Consider the following 20,000-nt stretch of genomic DNA (forward strand, 5'->3'; position numbering starts at 1 on the left):
AGCCGGAGTTATAAACTTAAGTAAAAAGGGTGGGGGCCGGTACATTGAAAAATGCTTGTTGTTTTGTTTATGACGTGAAAGGTGTTTGTATCATATTTCGGTGCGGAAATTCCATTCATTCTGTTTTTTCTTCGTCCGTGAACAAAGCTTGATTGACTGTTTTTACAGATCCTCTGAGATCAGCACGAACGTTTAGTGCGCGTCTAGCGAATAAATAGGTGTTAGTCAAGAGGCCACTATATTTGGATTTAGCAGGGAACCTTTCACCTCACACGTCTGTGTTTTAGATGAGCTTGTTGCACTTCTGCATCTCCATTTTAATGACAAATCTGTTTGTCTGTACTTGAGGACATTTTCCATATATACACAAGTAAATGTAAAGAACAAGAACATTGCACTGGAAATGAGGCAGTGTTTTATTTGTGTGTGTTTGTGTGTGTGTGTGATTGATGATAACTAAAGCAGGACATGAGGAGGATGTAGTTAGTTAGTCATTGGTACGTTCATTTACCTTCTTTATTTATTTAAAGATGCTTTGGTACGCCACCCTCTAGTTTCACTACCACTGACTCACAGTCAGTCTTACAATATCACAGTGCATTTCAGATCCATACTGAACTTAACACTACTGCAGTCTTGGAGGGCGGTGTGGGGAGAAGGACTAAATTTAATACGACATCCTTCAAAAGAGCCCTGACAAGTCCCACCGCTCCACTCAGAGCATAGGCTCTATTTCAGAGGGACGTTAGACGGAAGAATGTAGCTCCGTTTGGCAGGAACTCACCGTTTGTCACCGTGCATCCGTTACACGCTAACTGTCACTCTGTCTCTCTGTAGATCGTACCGATTCCTCCGGATATCTGCTAGGCTCTTTCAAGATATATGTGGGGAAGACATTGATTTTACAGAACTCCTTTGAGGCCTCTTATATATATTTTTCCCTCCTTCTTTAAGCATATTTCCACAGTCCTTCTCCAGAGATCTCTATAGAGCCATCTGTCGTCTCTTAATCATCGCTTTAATTAAGGTGCCATGGTGACATTTTGCTGGTATCTCAAGTCTTGGCTTTTTTTTTTTTTTTTTTTTTTTTTTTTTACTTGATAGAGTGTGATAGCACAAAATCTTTTCAATGCAGCAAAATGCTGGCGAGGGAAACAGTTGTGCTCTTTTCGCTGTCAGGACCTTTCATGAATTCCTCACAAAATGTTTTTTAATAACCATATCAGAATATCAGAACTGATATTTCCACTGCTTTGACAGAATTTAACAAATGGAATTTCAAATATTATTCACGAACACTTGTAGTCAGATAGTATCAAGTTTTTTTTCCCCACAAACTAAATATGCACCGAACTGTTTTGTTTGTTTCTTTCTGTTCTGCTAATATCAAATGTCTTCAGATTGCGTCCTTAAAAAGCACCTCGGAACAAGCCCATAAATTGGTGCTAATGATTAGGCTTTCAAAATAAGCGAATAATAAGGGAATCCAACTGATGTTTGTTTTTTTTTAAGTTGATGGGTTGGAGGGGGGGGGGGGGGGGGGGGGGGGGCGCTAAAGGTTTTTGAAATGATAACTATATATGGCAGCATGTGAAACATTAATGGCTAAATCTGCCAAGCTCTCCTCTGTGGTCTTTATGTTTGGCAGGGAAACTCCAGACAGCTCAAGAGAGTTTTCTGTCCTCTGTTGTCCTCATTATGTCCCGTGGAAAAGGGTTAGCAAAGGACTAACACACACTGCAGCGTAATTGTAGTTCCAGCTCTCAGCAACATCTCATTAACGACAAACTCTCTGCTCTCTGATTGGCCGGAGAGTATCCTCACTCTTTTAGCTTTGAGCCATTTCCCAAAGCATTAGTGACCAACCCCATCGTCCACTCTGCAAACACTCATTGACCCTCCCACTCATCCCTGCCCAAAAGTGGTCGACAGAAACAAAGGGATGAAAAGCTGGCAGAAGGAGACAGAGAGAGAGAAATGGAGAGAGAGAGAGAAAGAAAGAGTGTTGGCATAAGTAAAAGTCCCTCCCTGATTTGTTATTCATTCTTTAATGGAGAGAAAGAGAGAGACAGTTTGAAGTTTTTTGTTTTTTTTTTAATGGAGAGAATTTTTGAGCAGATCAAAGCCATCTGCGTTCATGCGTGGCCTTTTTAATGAACCTCTGAGTTAATTAACACCAGTGAGGGCTCGCGCCAAGTACCGGCAAAGCACAACGACGGCTTTCTCTCCACATATTCTCCTCAGAGGCCACAAACGGCATCCAGACAGGCTAGAGGATGCAAACGACCAGCGTCCCATTATTCCAAAACTCAACGATACATCTCTTCAAGCCAGAAATGATTATCTTAGCGGTTCTCCTCTGTTTCCTCCAACAAACTAATGGGGCTTGAGTTGGAGTTAGCGAGATGAAAGCCCTCAAGTCAGATTCTATCTAGACACGTGAGAGACAAGTACGACCTCGTGTTTCATGGTGAAAACGAAGTGCAGTTTCTCAAATCAAGAAATGAAATGTTTATGATGAATAAAAGAACTGAGACATCTCTCAAGGAGAGGAGAGTCTAAAGAAGTACGTTCTCTGTAATGAAACTGGAATATTCTTTGAATTTTCGAAAAGGTCTTTTAAAAAACTACACGTTGAGGTTCGATACGAGGTCTTGTGTCTGATGAGAATGTAGACAGTGTCAAATTCCACATTCGACGGTTAACGGCTCATAAAGCAACTGAGCGGATTGACGCAGAGACGGACGGACGGATGGATGATTTTATTCATTTGTTACTCCCCTCTGTTCTTCCTCAGGAGTGGCCATGCTCTCATGGCTTTCATGCTGTCGAGACAGGAGGGCAAATTAAACCGGCAGCAGACCATGGAGCTGGGCCACCACATTCTCAAAGCACACATCTTCAAGGTACCCAACCACAGCCGACTCCACCGTCAGCTGCACACAGCTAGACGCACGGACGGAACTGCCAAATGCTCAAGATCGTTCACTTTTTACACTGTCCATTTTTATGACAACTCAACACCATTGAAATAAGAACATGATATATCATTAATGAGACCGATCAGAAAGTACATATGGTGCCTTCACTAATGAGGCCCTTTTAAGACTAGAAGCCTCAGAAACTGGGCAGTGTTATGACACTGTAGAATGGATGGATCAGTCCGGTTTCAGCAGAGATGTTCATGAATGTCCTTAAGACGTGGTTAAATGTGCTTACGTGTGACATCAGAACAGAGCGATGTAGAATGACCACTCCAAACTGTTATTTATTTTGTCATGTAATGAATACAGTTTACACTTCATAGGGAGTCAGGAAACCTTGTTTAGTCTCCCTCTGATAGAGTAATATATATATGTGTGTGTGTGTGTGTGTTTTCAGGGCCTCAGTAAGAAGACTGGCGTGTCTTCTAGTGTTCTCCAAGCTTTATGGGTCAACTACAGTACTGACAGCCTCTCTGCAGCTCTGGCGTCCCTGAGAAATCTCTACACACCCAATGTCAAGGTCTGTCAACATAAACACACTTATGCACATACGCGCACACACGTGCACACACACACCCAAATATAAAATAAATCTTCCTCTTGAAGACTTGGAAATGACCTCTGGAGAAATGAGGGACTGCCTTTTTCTCAAAGGCACAAACCATTGTCCTTCTGGTCACTAGTCCCCCCCCCCCCCCCCAATCTCTCAGAACACAATATTTGAAATTTTGCTATAGATTGACTCATATGATCTGTTAAGAGTATTGTTTTTGAGTTTAGATTACTGCAGCATTAGTAGTTGGAGAAAGTTTTCATGGCATGTGAGGAATTACAGAGCTGCAGTTACATCATCTGTCTCGTCCGGGTACTGCTTTCCTCCCAGGGTGCATCGCCATTCCGCTTTTGTGACTCCTTGTGGTGGGATGAGAATTCTGATGAGTGTTCTAGAACTACTTACTCATACTGAGGAATGCTTGCCCTCCACCTGCACTCACCCTTTCTGAAAACAACACCCAAACGAACCCCAGAATGATACCGTGCCTTGCATTAATGCCAGTTTCTTTCACAAGTCTTTTTTTTGTTGCCAGACAGTGTCTTTCTGATGCTTGGTACAAGACCTAAAACAGGACTGGTGCCGTCGGAAATTAGTATAGAGCTCTTTCTTTTTAATTAACCGTGATTTGATTAACAAAAAGGACATGTTAATGACAGCAGTAGCTAAATGATGTTTTTAAGCTAGCCCGCGTCTGTGGGTATTTTTCTCACGTCCGAGAGAAAAGCCGTCATAGGGTTTGTGACGCAGTTATCGGTGCTAATGATGTACGTCTGTTTTACAGCTCAAATCTTATTTCATTTTTCGGCTATCAGCACGAGTCCAAAACTGTTCAATGCCCATTAAGAGTCTCCAGCTCTTTCCCAATATTTCTCTTTTCTTTCGTTCTCAATACCAAAAAGTGCTGCACGCGTGTATGTTCACGCACAAAAGACAGACGCATCCAGAGCTTTTTTCATTGTCGGCATTTCCCAACGGGAAACCTGGGGCGCTCATTTATGTCAGTGTGCTTCTCACAAACACACTAAATGCATTTCCCACTGCTTTGAACTGTTACTGAGGTAACTACTGTCTGTGATTATGCGTTTATTATGCATTTTCTCACCGAGAGAGAGAATACAGCTTGATTAATGTAGGCAAAAAAAAAAAAAAAAATAGATAAATATTTGGGACCGCTATCACTTCATGAATTTGCGAATCAAAATCGGCACGACAGCCAATCAACTGTTTTTATCATCTCAGCGCTTAGGGTGAGACATTATTTAGATGGGGAGGGGGTGGACAAGCTCAAACAACGGGAAAACAAATTGCTGAGCTCTCGTGCGTTTGTTTGGAGGGAGAAGGTGTCGTGTTGTGTCTTGCTGAAGGGTGAAAGAGTATCAGTGGTTTTGATAAAGAAAGGAGTTCGCTCGTTTTCTCTGAGCAGTGCAAGGCCGTAACGTCCTTCTGAGACATCCTTTAGTGACACACAGCGGCATGCTATCATCGTCTGTTGACGTTTACGTTTCTCCTGTTAAACTGGGAAAGACCACTACATACGTGTTGTTTTGCACACCATTGGAGTCAGAGACTGATTGTGTGTTGTCTAATTTGTAACATGATCTGTGTGCACGTGTGAATGTGTGTGTGTGTTTATATCTTTCTGTCGGTCTGCAGGTGAGTCGTCTCCTGATGCTCGGCGGGGCCAACGTTAACTACAGGGCGGAGGTGTTAAACAACGCTCCGGTGCTGTGCGTCCAGTCCCACCTGGGCCACCAGGAGATGGCGGCTCTGCTGCTGGAGTCGGGAGCCGCCGTGGACGTGTTCTCCGAGAACGGCATGAGCCCGCTGTGCTACGCGGCGGCCGCCGGACACTTCGGCCTGGTCAACCTACTGTGCAAGAAAGGCGCTAAGGTCAGCCCCAGGCTCCCACACTACTCCTCCACAGTATAATCGGAGCAGCATGCTCCGAGTGGCTTGGTCTTTAGGATCAGTCCGTGTAACGATGGCAACTTTAACTGGTTTATGCTCGCTGGAATAAAAGCTGTGTACATTTTAGGAGGATGTCAATATTATAATCACGACTGTGTGAAATACAGTGCAAAGGATGCGCACGTAACAAAGTCTGGATAGTCAGATTGACTCTTCGGAAGAAAAAGTGAGGGGACAAACGCGAGAAAGAAACAGAGCGCGAAATCTTAAAAACTCCTTTAATACATGAAATGAATGAACCTGGCTCTGAATTAGCAGAGGGGAATAAAATCTTCTCTTTATACCTTTCTGTGCTTTCTGTGTCCCTGCTCTGTAGCCTTTGTAAATGCGCAGCATCACAGTGTAATGGCTGATTGATTTGTGCCTCACAGGTAGAGTGTGTTGAGTAAATCAGTGACTAAGCCAATACATGCTCTGGTCCTCAAAATGTCGACTCCTCACGTCTGTAGCTCAGACAGCCTGACTCCTCTCTCCTCACCAATTACCACACAATACCTCATCAAGTAATTAGCACTTAATGAATACAAGAAGTCCTTCTTTTTTTGTCGTTTTTCTTTCTGCCTGTAAAAAGCTTTTTGCCCCCCTCCCCAGTCCCTTATTAGACTTTTTCAGTTTTTACTTATCAGCTTGTTACTGAAAGGGACAGTTGTTTCCAGATGAGGTGAAAGTAATATTTGAGTGAAAAAAAATTATATATACATATCACATCCGATTGATTTTTTCCACCTGACTGCGAATGTGCAGTGATTGTGTTTTTGGCCTTGTGTTGTGCAGGTGGATCATGTGGATAAGAGTGGTCAGTGTGCACTGGTCCACGCTGCACTCAGGGGGCACCCAGACATCATTAAGTGTCTCCTGGAGCTGGACTGGGACACTGAAGACCAGCAACAGGACAGTGTTCTGAAGAGCAAAGCCCTGCAGCAGGCTCTGATCGCTGCCGCCAGTATGGGCCATACGCAAGTAAGTACACACACACACATACACACACACAAACTCTTTCTTACGTTTCTGTTTTTTTTGGGGGTTTTTTGCGCTTGTGCAAGTGAAAGCACTACGTACACACAAGCTGACCTATCAACCCCAAGCTTTCCTTTAACTCTGAATATCTGTGTTTCATACACAGTTTAATAAACAATCAGCTTTGAAACAGATTTTCCTCTGATGGAAGCTTTAAAGCTAGCGTTGCCATGGGAGACTAGCCATGGCAACAGCACTGTGGCACCGCAGTGGTCTGGCTGTTATTTTGGCCTCCTTATTAAAAAAAGCACAGCTCACCTGTACTGGGACCAGGGGATGGAGTGCACAATCGACCAGGGCCTAGAGAAGAGAATCAGTTAGGAGAGGAGACAAGGGGAGGAAGCGGGGGGGGGGGGGAATACAGCACTGTTAATAAGATTAGTCTCTGTTCTGGGCTCAGAAGGGCCCTGACTGCTCAGCATTTGAGTCTTGAGTGATTAATTTATCACATGCGAGAGCAGCGTAACTTGTTCTGGCAGCTTTTTATCGATCAGCAAAGCTTGCCTCATCGCTCCGATTCCTCCTGCTTATGCTGAGTTGCGCTGTGTAAATATTTTGAGGGTTTGTGTGATTTTTGTATTTTTTTATGCAGAGAATCTTTCATTAATCAGTGTTTGTCTTTTTGGCAGGTTGTGAGAGGCCTATTGGCACTGAGTAATGAGTACACAGTTCAGATTGATGGCTATGACACACTGTGGGGAGAGACAGGTATGTATCACTCTCTCTCATTCTCTGACCACTCAAGCTGTTTTCTCCTTGTAGTCACTCATAGACACTGATAAATAGTTTTCAATTATATTGAACATCTTTCCTCTTCAATAATAATAATAATAATAATAAAAACAGTACTGAAGTTCATTCAAAATTGCCTCTAGTCACAAAAACATTCAGGTTAGACTGCTGGCTGGTCAAATGAATCTCTAGTCAGAGGACTCTGTCTTGTTAACCTTTGACCTGACCCTAGTTCTGGACCCATGCCAACTGTCTGCACATCTGTGATACTGACTGAATGTAGTCCTCACAGCCGCAGGCTGCTGCCCTCACAGATCACCTGTGTTTATTACTCACATTCACGTTAGCATTACGCTATGGCTACACAGCCGCAATCTGAGGGGGAGAGAGAGAGAGAGGGAGGGAGAGAGAGAGAGAGAGAGAGAGAGAGAGAGAGAGAGAGAGAGAGAGAGAGAGAGAGAGAGAACCCACTTTAAGGAGAGGTAGCCAGCAGGGTGTCGCCATGGGAGACCAGTGTTTATTAATGATTGGTGAAATTGGTGCTGTGGAGCAGACAGAGCCTAAGTGCCAGCCTGCTGTCATTAATACGGCCCAGTGCATTTTTACACACTGTGACATTCACAACACATCTGTCTTTAGAGAACCTTACTCTGCGAATATGACAACTAAGAGCCCTCGAAGCATTCGAAAATTCAAATTTTAAATGCCTGATAAGTTTCCAAGATTCATCTCACCCACACACAGTCATTAGAAGTGTTTGTAAGTCTGTGTGTGTGTGTGTGTGTGTGTGCTTAAAAAAAGTAAACATGGAACAGAAGGACATTTAAACACAACTGGGGCATTTTGATATTCTAGCAGTTGGAAGCAACCACTGGAGATAAACAGAGATTGAACTGATATAAAAAGTTAAACCAACACTGACGCCAATACTTCCCCATGGTATTTGTTTATCTTCAGAATCTGCAAATGCTCAGTTGACTTTAAAACTAAGTAACGTTTCACTCTCAAGGCATCCTCTCAATGGAGAATTCTCTATCACTGTTCAAATGGTTCAGAGCTCCGACAGGTTTTTTGTGTGTGTGTGTGTGGTTTTTATTGTGCGTGGATGTCTTAGGACCCTCTGAGACAGATTAGAACATGAACAATAGCGTGTCTTCGGCTGGTTCTTAAACAACAGCTCAGTGTCCAAGTGACAAACTGCACCGCAACGCAAGACAGTCCATTAGCCAAAAAAGGCTGTCTTCGGCTGTGCTACCTCCTGCTTCTTGGAAATGTGTTTTCTAAATCAGACATGTATCTCAGATTTCATCTCTGGGGTTTTCATCTTAGAACTGCTTTTTTTTTTTACTCATAATAATCTTCTGCCTCTCTGCGAAGCTCCCTTTTTTTTATTGTTGTAGCTCCAATTAGCTTGTATTGTGAAAGGCTCAAACCAAGTTTAAGGGTCTAGCAAATGATTTAGAAAAAAAAAAAAAAAAAAAAAATCAGGAACAAATCAAAAGGGTTGAGTTGTTGTTAGGAGCTGACAAGGATTCATCACCATGTTGATATGTGACTAATTCAATTTCTTTAATGATAAAAAAAAAAAAAAGAACACGTTAACGCTGAAAAATGTCGCGTTTTTCCTGATCGTTGTCTGACTGCTCAGCAGCCGTACATTAATATGAGTAATGGCGATCGAGTAACCGTTCTTTCCGTAAGTACTTACCTTTAAACCGTATTTACCCAACGGCTTTCGAGTCACGCCACTGTGATCCTCATTCATTTAAACCTAGCACAGCGGCTAACGTCCTCATTAAACCAAGAAAACAAAAGCGTTGTCACACCTGTGTCTCCGGCGAGCCAGAGTAGAAACTAATTGCTTTCACTTATCCAAGAACAATGATGATCTGTCTCCAGTTTTAGCTCAGTTAGTTCATGGATTAAATTGAAATTTAGGTCTTTAATTGTAAATCGCTAAGCGTTTACTGCGAATTTATTTTCAAGACATGAACTGAATTTATATTAATTTCATGAGTTTGTTTAGCTTAAAACGAAATAGAACTTTGTATCTACTCTCTTAATGAGTCAATAACTGTCATTTGTGTATACGTAGTTTTGTTTAAGTGTGGTAAATGTGTAGGGAATATAGAGCACATGAAATCTGTTTTTTGTTTCTATTTCAGTTATTTATGGGGATAATCACTTGAAAAGGTCCTTAAAAATTTGAATGTAATTCCAGTTCTGTTTGTACTGATTAAGAACCTGCAGCCAGATGTCCAGCTGAATATTGCACAGAAGACTCTAAATGAAATTGTGAGGAGTAAAAACATATGCCACAATATAAAGGTTATAAAACGTCCTCATATAAATTTACTTTCATGTCTGCCAATAATTCTGAGAGATGCTTGCTTGTCCCTTATTTCATATCCCCTGTGCGACTGTGAGAAATAGTGTCTTAAGATAAATAGAGCCCTGTTCTGTTGTGTTCATCTATAGGATATTGGATTACAGTCTCAGACTGGATTCCCTTGTACAAAATCTGTCTTGAGCACGACAAAATCTTGTTCTAAGAAAACAGCAAGGTAATTTTGTTTGCAACGTCGCCGTCTTTGCCGATGCTGGATTTTCATTGGATGTCCGTGCAGCTGTTTGTAAAAGTCCTGGAAAGATGTGAAATCAGCAGAACTGTATGAGTTCAAGTCCTTAGGAGAAGTTGAGACTTTTTTCTCTCTCTCTTTTTTTTTTATTATTATTATTATTGCTTTTGGCAGGATTTCATGCTCAGAAAATTCAAGTATTTGTGGTGTTTTTGTTTCAGTGGATTAAAATTTAAAATTTAAAAGAAGCTCTGTCATGTATGCATAAGTCATTTTTCAAGCCACGCGTTGACTGCTGCGTTTTTGTTGTTGTTGTTGTTGGTTTTTTCTAACCTCGAGCCATAAATCGATGAAGTAAATTTCATATTGTTATGAAACAGAAGGTGACCTGGGGGGCTCTGTTATATTGCTTTTGTCTGTTGCGATTACACCAAGAATCCTTTTAAATGATAAAAATCTCCCATTTGCATGCTCTATGTGATGTTCTCTGTGTTGGAGTCGTAATGGTTTTACTCAGTGTCATTACGTAGACTGCGGATGTCAGCTTTGCACAGTTTCTGCATTAGTCATTTACACCTAGGCCTACATGAGGGTGGGCACATGGATCTTTATGCCATAGAGGGTTGGCAATGGAGGGAAGAGTGGGCCTGAAAAGTAATGCTGTCGTGACACAGGATTGAAAATAGTTTGTCCCAAGGTGGGGAGGTAACATCTGAGTCTCTTCCATTTGTCTACAGCCCAGGGGTAGTAGTGCTGTGAATTTGAGGTGACCTAGGATAAACCCACAGAGGGAGAGAGAGAGAGAGAGAAGGGGAGGACTGTGAGTGTCTCTGACTTTGATGGATAAGTCATGGTATCTCCTACTGACAGATATATCTGTTATCGTTTGCGCTCACATGGTTTCGCCAGATTTTTGTAGTTTAGATTTGACTGATAGAACTTCCCACTGCTGGGGCTGTATTAGGTGCAGTGGTCAGACGCGTCTGGCTGACCTTTGTTGTCCGCTGGGCTGTGTCTTGGCTTTCAGAAGCCGTGCAGGTTATGAAAACCGTGTCTGAGCCTTTCTCTGTATGTGTGAGTGGGCCACAGGGGCAGATCAGAGTTAAAGAGGAGTGTGTGAGTACCCACTTAAAGAAAACGATATACAAATCTTCTACTGGAGAGAGAGTGGGTGAGTGTGAGAGAGTCTCTGAGAGACTGGGTGTGTGAGAGAAGGGGGGGGGGGGGCAGTGTGTTTGTGAAAGAGTATGAGAGACAGATTGGAAGAGACACAGTACTGAGACATAATGGAATAAAAATGTGATTATAAAGCACTATTTTTATGACTATTGTGATGATTTACTCATAACTATCAGGAGTGACGCTGCTTGTATGGGATAAGTTTGTAGATTTGGTTCTGTTAAGTCAGGGGTTGCCTGGTTATAGTCATATGTTCAATTTAAAAAAAGAAAAGAAAAGAAACTCTACCACATGAGGGTTTCATCTGAACATTGTGGAGTCTCCGGTGACTGGCGTTACAGCAAATGGAGAATGTCGTTCTTTTACCTGTGTCCTTAAATATAGAACTATGTTTTGTTTTTTTTCCTTCACCAACCGTCTCCTTAAAGATGATCAGATCAAATTTCCCAGAGAGAGAAAGAGATTCAGGCTTGGAACTAAAGAGAGAGTGGGGGGAGAGAGAGAGAGAGAGAGAGAAATGAAGAAAATGAAGGGCAGGAGAAGGGAAGAGAAGAGTGGAGAGACATGGGAACAGATGGATGGTATTGCTCTTATGGACAGGTTTCTAATGGCACAGGCCTGACCTCCAGATGGATGTTGTCAGTCAGAGTGTGTGCCGCGCATACAGGGCCTTTAATCTTCCTCAGGTGAAATCCTACGCCGCGTTACTCATTCTGCCCGTTTCCACGCTCCGTATCCACGACAACCCAATCAGACCCAACATTCTGTCTGCCTAGCGCTTCCACTGCCAAGACGAGGTTCTGTCTCGGTCTCGGAGAAGATTTCTGGATCAGCTCCAGTCTTTGAGAGGGGGAATTAAAAGGCAATCACTGCTAGATGAGTTTAATGTGTGTGAACCCATGTTTAAAGTACGTTTTAAGAGGGAAATGTTTTAGGAGTCCTGTCTGGACCGTCTGTTCTATTACTTATAATATGTTTATGTGTGTGTGTTCTCTCAGCTCTGACGGCAGCGGCAGGTCGGGGGAAAATGGAAGTGTGTGTGTATCTGTTGGAACAGGGTGCAGTGGTACAGCAGGTGAACAGAAGAGAAGTGTCTCCGTTATTCTGTGCAGTTAGACAGGGCCACTGGCAGGTACGTTTTTACATCTTAATAGCATCTATACATCACTGAATATCCACAAACTTGTCATTAACACTGACATAAACCTGTTTAAAATGTGCATCTAAATTCTAAATTATACTCATTGTTATATAAGTCTCGCATGCGGCATAACACAGTGGCTTTTGTGAGTTTTCTCTGGATTAATCAAGATCTTCATTCTCTCTCTCTCTCTCTCTCTCTCTCTCTCTCTCTCTCTCTCTCTCTCTCTTTCTCTGCCTCTCTGTCTTTCTCTCTCCTTGCCTATCTCTCTGTCTCTGTCTCCGTGTCTGTCTGTCTGTCTCTCTCTCTCTCTCTGTCTCTGTGTCAGATTGCAGATCTTTTGCTGCAGCATGGTGCTGATGTGAATGTGAGTGATAAACAGGGGCGGACTCTGCTGATGGTGGCAGCCTGTGAGGGTCATCTGAGCACTGCTGATTTCCTGCTGTCAAAGGGTGAGTATATTACAGTCTCCAGAGGTCAAAGGTCATCGACCCTGCCATACTTTACCATACACTGCAAGAAACACAACTTCAAATCACTGATGTACACAGAAAAGCGAAAGAAAGAAACAGACCTGTGATGCAAAATGATTGATTAAGCCTTGTATAATAATGAATAATTACCGCAGATTTTCACCTTTATTTTATGAGTGCACAACCTTTGACAACACTTCTTTTTTTCTTTTTTTTTATCAAAGCCATCTCAGAAGTGTGTGCAGTGTCTGTGCTTTTCTTTGTTGCATCTGCAATGCTATTGCTCTTGTGATACATGACTTGTTTTGTGTGTGGGGGGGTCATTTAGGTGCCTCCTTGACGTCGATGGATAAGGAGGGGTTAACTCCCCTGAGCTGGGCGTGTTTGAAGGGACATAAGAATGTTGTGCAGTTTTTAGTGGAGAAGGGTGCAGTCATAGATCACACAGACAGGAATGGACGGACCCCCCTAGACCTGGCTGCCTTCTACGGGGACGCTGAGATCGTGAGTTAACGCTCTCTGGGTTTTTTCTTTTCATACATTTACATTTACATTTACGTTTAGATTTAGATTTAGATGTAGATGTTCTCTGAAGGAATGCAAATGGTTTGCTGTATTTTCCGCTGCATTTTAGCTAATAATAAGTTGATAACAGCACACATCCATTGAGAAGATCAATTTTTTTTTTTTTTTGCTCAAAAAAAAGTTATTCTTTCAGAAGAAAAGTCAGTGTCATTAATTAATTTTAAACTCAATCATTTTGATCAACACAAGCATTAAGTCAGAAAATGGGCATGCTAATGTGTTTAGAGCTAATTATGGTTTGAAATTTTTCTCTCTGCTCATTATGAAAGAGGCAGAATGCGTGTGTCCGTGTGTGAGTAAGTGTGTGTGTGTTTCTGTGTGAGTAGGTGTGTGTACGTGTGTACACATGTAGCTGAGGTTGTGTTTTCTGTGGTGTGCAGGTCCAGTATCTGGTAGAGAGAGGAGCAGTGATAGAGCATGTGGATCACAGTGGGATGAGACCTCTGGACCGGGCCATTGGCTGCAGAAACACGTCTGTGGTACTGACTCTACTGAGGAAAGGCGCTAAACTAGGTCAGTCTCCCACTCACACTCTCCCAGTATCAACAACTGGTCCTCTACTCACTGACTTCACTCACTCAACCTTATCGTCAGCTTGCTTTCCCTTTCCTGACGCATAATATGTCCCAGAATCTTTGTTTTTGCACTAATTCACGCTATAGAAATTTCATCAGTAGAAGGCAAGGTAGAGACACACAGAGGGTTTGGTGCAACAAATTAATCTTAGTAAAAACGGGAGAAATTGTTTCAAACGGCTGTGGGCACAATCATTTATGGCGTCTTTAAATAATTCACTTGTTTCATGAGCAACAGGGTATTTGTTATATCCGCACACCGTTTACACAACATCATCATATTTCACAACAAATCATATTTCAATCTTATTTTAACTCGGTTGCTTAATCAAAATCCCAGCGTTTAACCTGAATAATAGAGCATATTGATAACATGTGGTAAAGAGTTGAGGTCAGTGTGCTATAGTTAGTGTGTTAGCTCATTTGGCTTGGTTCACATGGTATGATCATTAAGACAGCTATTTCCTCATGCACAGCTGCTGTTGTCATTGTGCACAGAAAAGCATACATTCTCATAGTCCCACTGTAACATCAGTCAGCTTAACCCCCGTCTCAGTAACCAGAAGACCTGCCCATCCGCCTGTACACAAAAAGAAAAATGTTTAAAACTCACTCTTTTTAGGAACGCAAAGGGAAATATCACTGATATTACAGACCGAATGTTGAGGTCCTGAAGGTATATGAGTTTGTTTGTGTATGTGTGAGTGTGTGTCTGTGTGTGTGTGTTTTGTGTATATTGATTTCCCCAGACAGATATTCTCAGCTCATTTGAGGTTTACATGTCTCCCTGCCATGAATGGCTTCTGGTGTATTTTGGAATCAACTGTGAAATCCTCATTTCCTCAATCATAAAACTGTTTGACTGATACACTTCACTAAACATTAACAGTCCCCTTCTTGGATGTATCTGAGATTGTGAATGTCTTCCTCTGCCTGGAGTATGGGATGGGGTGATTTCTTTGCATGATTCTCTGCATCTGCTACCTGTCTCTCTCTCTCTCTCTCTCTCTCTCTCTCTCTTCTCTTTCTTTCCATCGCTCTCGATAAAACCGTCTTAAGGCTACAGAACGTCGCCTTATGATCGATCAGGTACAATCTTTAGGTAACTTCACTCCATATCCGATTTCACAGTGAATATCTCTACCCCTGCATTAGAGAGCCATGCTGTATTAACCCCGCCCTCTCTCATCGGTTCCCCAGGTAACGCGGCCTGGGCCATGGCCACATCCAAGCCAGACATCCTCATCATCCTCCTACAGAAGCTGATGGAGGAGGGGAACCTGCTGTATAAGGTAAGGGGCAAAGGAGGAGGTCAGCCCAGGCTCCCACTGTAGCAGGGCAGTCTGCTCACATTCACAGACTGAGACATAAGCATGGAAATTACTGCCTTTTTTTTCTCTGAATCAGATCCAAATGAAGCACTCAGTTGAACTTTAGAAATTTAAAATTGGTACAGCTGAATCTAGCTAAAAATGGCTGCAAAAAAATCCAAATTACTTTGTCAGGGTTGGTTACGAATGCTCACTCAGTAACCTATATCTGAGTGATATCCTGCTAACTCGTTTCTATGTGTGTGAAATTCCATCAAGCTGTCTGTGACAGCCAACTTTTATCTCTATAGTTTTACTAATATCACATTATAGATGTATCATCTTCCCATCTTATCAAAGGCACTGTTATCAATGGAAATTTGGGAGGAAAATTACTTAAACTAAATGAACCGATAAAAAGTAAAATTAAAAAAAGATGAATGAGTGTGTGTGTGTGTGGGTTTGTGTGTGTACTCATGTCTGGTGAAGTGACTGATCTGTGTTGCTTGAAAGATTTGTGTCAGAAAGGATGCTGCACTGAGATGGAGTGTTATAGTGGTGTGTAGAGGTAAAGATTATCTTATCTCTCTCTCTCTCTCTCTCTCTCTCTCTCTCTCTCTCTCTCTCTCTCTCTCTGTCTGTCAGAGAGGAAAAATGAAAGAAGCAGCCCAGAGGTATCAGTATGCATTGAGGAAGTTTCCCAGGGAAGGTTTTGGTGAAGACCTGAAGGCTTTTAAAGAGTTACGAGTTTCACTGTATCTCAACCTCTCGCGCTGTCGCAGGAAAACCAACGTGAGTTCATCATCATCATCATCATCATCATCATCATCATCATCATCATCATCACCATCATCAGCATCATCATCACTAAACAGTCATAAAAATACAGGGTTTATATTCATGGGTTTTAAAGCCACAGTGTGAATCACTTGTGCTATATTCTGTTGAATCTGACTTGTTAAAATGTATAAGCCAGATAGACAGTTAAACAGACTAAAACAAATTAGACAGAGATGTTTGAACTGAATACCTATCCCTGAAACTCTGTTACAGAGCAGAAGCCTAGCTTTATAATTTCTCCTTACGCAATATGGAGTCAATTTCCATTCTAAGCATTTGACTGATGAAACAATAAAAAAGCAATATACTCCAAGGACCAGATCCAATCCATAAATTAAAACATCTTTCATATGGAGCAAAAATGAAACTTACAGCTACTGAGCTACTTAATGGAGTAAGTCTGATTGGTGGGTTTTATGATTGTAGATCTCATTTGTCTAAGTTAGAGCCTGTTCATTTATACAGGCTGTGATTTGTCCTCTTCTCTGCATTGCTTTAGCTCATTCTTCCCTATTCTCTGCCAGGACTTTGGCATGGCTGAGGAATTTGCGACAAAGGCGCTTGAGCTGAAACCAAAGTCCTACGAGGCTTACTATGCCAGAGCCCGGGCGAAAAGGAGCAGCAGGTAAAACTGGTCACACAGACTTTAAGGGGCGAGTGTGAGACGTCTCTCAGGGCTTTATGTAAATAAGTGCAGCTGAGCGCTGTTCTTGTTCCCGTTTGTACACTTGTTTTCTCTCTCTCTCCACTTGTTCACCTCTTCTGTCTCTGTACGCAGGCAGTTCACGGCTGCCCTGGCCGACCTGCACGAGGCCACCAAACTCTGCCCCAACAACCGGGAGATCCGCCGCCTGCTGGCGCGAGTGGAGGAGGAATGCAGGCAGATGCAGCGCACTCAGAGCAAGCAGCAGGTGGCGCCAGGGCTGCCGGGAGCCGGCCACGATTCGGACCACGAGCGCGAGGAGGGTGAGGACGAGGACGGCGCGGACCACGGCCCGGGCAGGAACCTGGATGGCCAGAGCGCCCCGGGGCTGAGAGACATCGATGAGGAGGAAACGTCTCAGCACGACGAGCAGAGGTCCGAAACCTGGCAGCAGACCATCTATTCCAACAGGACCCTGCCGGACCCGTCGGGTCACGCCAGACCCGAGTCTCCCCACCACAGACAAACCAGCCACCCGTACCACCAGCGAGAGCCTGTGGCCCAACACAGCATGGTTCTACAGCCCACCAAACAAGCCCAGATCGTCAAAACCAACCAACACATGAGCTCTTTGCAGGGGGGAGCATCGCGTTCGACAGGCACTAGGACCCAGCAGCAGTATGCCCCATCCAGCCCCCTGCCCAGCAGACACATGTCCAGTGCCCTGAAAGCAGGGCCAGGCATTGACATCAGTCCTCTGCCGCCCCCTACTGACGATCCAGGCCGCACGTCTGTGGCCACACCAATGGGCATGAGTCACCAGAGTGATGCAGATGGGCTGCACCACGCACAGGTCTACTCCTCTGGTGTTTCCAAGGCAACAGAGAGACTCTCTGCCCACTCCATATCCTCCCTGGACGCACTGACGTTGTCTGCGGCCGCTCCCGGGGGCCCGGGTCAAATTCAGGGTCAAGGTTACGACCTGAGAAAGGAGCAAGGATCAGCGTCCGGGTCACAGGCCAGCAGCATGAGAGTGTCCAGCTCCACCAGCAGCCTGGCGTCCAGCGGCAGCCTGTCGGACAGCGGCAAACTGCACGGCCCGGACGTCCGCACCAAGACCAGCGTCGAGAAGCCCAAACCGGGACCCAGCCAGACCGGGACGGCCGAGTACAAACCGAGACCTTTTATGGGGATCATGGACAAGACGGCACGTTTTCAGCAACAGCAGCAGCAACAGCAGCAGTGCCACCAGGCGCCATCTCGAAGTTGGCACAGTCACTCCACCGATGGCATGCCAGCCGTAAACTGTGAGCTATCATACATCAAACCAGGGAGCACTTACCACGAGCAAATCAAACCCCCATCTCAGGGCACCATGGGCAGCCTTCACAATGGCATGTATACCAAGGAGCTGGCCGACCGGTTCTCCCAGGCCGCCGGATGCTACAAGGAGCCCAAGGTGGCGGTGGGCCTGGGAATGACTCATTCTTACACAGACAGTAAACCCAAACCACCCAGTTTAGCTCGCGAGAATCCACCCAAACATGTAGCTTCAATGAAACCAAAGCGATCCTTCATCGAGTCTAATGTATAGGCATTCATCTACCATCTCATAACTCATAACACACACACACACACACACACATACACACTGTGCCACCAGAATAATCAAAGGATTGTTTTTAGAGAGGTTTTTACAAGCTGTTTTCATTATTTTTGTTTGTAGGAACTAAGCCCAGTACTTGGTTGGTTGTTCCTGTGTGAGTCTGGAGTATGGACTTTGCTGTGCTGATTTGATTGGATGAGGTAAAGGGGCGTAAACCTTTGGGACAGAGTGACATGCTACTGGGCTTCAGCTAAGATGGAGCAGTTGCACTGAGACAGGACAAAAACAGCCACAGCACTTTAGTCATTATGAATACAACACAGCTACCCAAGCGCTCACAACACACACACACGCACGCACACGCAGACTGACAGACCCAGGTTTGACCTGTGTTGACTACACATAGCGGTGCTGATGAAAAAGAGAGAGGCAAAAGAAGGAGAGATAGTGATGACGGAAAGGGTCATTAATGATGGGCATTCCTCTGTGCTGAGTTGGATTTTAATCCTGAACTTTTGTACATATTGATAAAGTCTGTATTTTTTTTCCCTCTTCCCTTCTTTGAAGTGAAGGTCTATGTCAGATTATTAAAATGGTTTAAAATGTTTATTTTGAGTTTTTTTTGTTTTTGTTTTTGTTTTGTTTTTTTCATTTCTGCATAGTTTTGGTTCAGATGTTCAAGGTTCTGAAGTGTAATTTGTATGCTTGTACATTCTTTGAAGAAAAAAAAAAAACATTTCCCCTGCAATGTTTAAAAACAAAACTTTTCTCTGTGTATGCTTGTTTTTGCTGTCTAGGTTAATTTATTTTACAGCGCCTATGGCTTGGTAATTGTAAAAGCAATATTATATTTTATAATAGTTATTTTTGCACAGCAACTAAGACATTTTACAATAACGAGCTCTATTGGAGATCCTTTGGATTTAAAGTGCATGCCGCAGTTTGTTTAAAAAAAAGAAAAGAAAAAAAAAAGGAGTTAAGAATTATAACGGAACAAAAGAGCGAGAGGAAAGAGACGGTTTGAGTAAGGGGCCAGCAGTTCTATTTTAATATGTATGTTACCTGCAGTTGTTTCCATGTTTTCAGTATTGTGAGTTGTGTTACCTGTTATCACATACTGCACTTGAAACATTACTGCCATATTCACCATGGGGAAAATAATAATAATAATAATAATAATAAAAAGAGTCCTCTGATAAAACCAGGCAAACCTGTTTCACACTCAGTTTACCCTTCTTCTGCCGCTTCAGTGTTGTCTTCTCTTCATACACATTACTGCAAAGCAGCGTGCTGTTTACTCGCATTTGAGTGTTTGTGTACTGAAACCAGTACACCGTTTAGTGTTGCACTTCAATAAATACGTTTCCAAATGTGGAAATAAGTAAATAAAAAGGCATTAATGGTTTCAAAGAGACAATTACACTGTATTTTTCAACATTTATTTATTTAATAATTTATGGAAACATTCTGTTATTTCTTTAGTGCATTTCCTCCACCAACAGGCGAGTAAACAAACAGACAGGCTTAGGCAGGTTTTGCCATGGAGGGACAGTCAAAACACAAGACACTGAGAACTCACAAGTAACTCACACATTTGTTATTCCCAGTAAAAAACTATTACAAAATATTTGCATAAATTTGTTGAACTGACAGACAACCTATGACAATGATCACTGACATCTTCATATAGAAGATGTAAAGAATAATTATATAAATACTTATGAAGCAAACAATAACAATAGTAAAAAACCTGAACGTAATTGTCATTAAATTTTGCAAGCAATGCAATAGTAATGCATTTACATAATTGGT

At 42.9% G+C, this 20,000-nt stretch overlaps 1 protein-coding gene across 2 annotated transcripts in view; it reads left to right on the top strand.

Moving 5' to 3' along the window:
- Positions 1-18,896, top strand: part of tanc1b (tetratricopeptide repeat, ankyrin repeat and coiled-coil containing 1b) — a 110,004-nt gene extending 91,108 nt beyond the window's left edge. Inside the window, exons 14-26 of one of the 2 annotated variants that reach the window (XM_030787307.1) lie at positions 2,798-2,906; positions 3,382-3,504; positions 5,194-5,430; positions 6,283-6,468; positions 7,155-7,233; positions 12,014-12,147; positions 12,485-12,608; positions 12,958-13,133; positions 13,595-13,727; positions 14,990-15,081; positions 15,745-15,891; positions 16,464-16,564; positions 16,718-18,896. In XM_030787307.1, coding sequence (XP_030643167.1) covers positions 2,798-2,906; positions 3,382-3,504; positions 5,194-5,430; positions 6,283-6,468; positions 7,155-7,233; positions 12,014-12,147; positions 12,485-12,608; positions 12,958-13,133; positions 13,595-13,727; positions 14,990-15,081; positions 15,745-15,891; positions 16,464-16,564; positions 16,718-18,176 — 3,100 coding nt within the window. In that variant the 3' untranslated portion in view covers positions 18,177-18,896. Of the gene's footprint in view, positions 1-2,797; positions 2,907-3,381; positions 3,505-5,193; positions 5,431-6,282; positions 6,469-7,154; positions 7,234-12,013; positions 12,148-12,484; positions 12,609-12,957; positions 13,134-13,594; positions 13,728-14,989; positions 15,082-15,744; positions 15,892-16,463; positions 16,569-16,717 lie in introns of those variants that run through there. The other variant, XM_030787308.1, reaches the window with a different exon arrangement.
- The last annotated feature ends 1,104 nt before the right edge of the window (positions 18,897-20,000 follow it).

Source organism: Chanos chanos, chromosome 10 (genome assembly GCF_902362185.1).
Source record: "Chanos chanos chromosome 10, fChaCha1.1, whole genome shotgun sequence".
NCBI classification, from domain to species: Eukaryota; Metazoa; Chordata; class Actinopteri; order Gonorynchiformes; family Chanidae; genus Chanos; species Chanos chanos.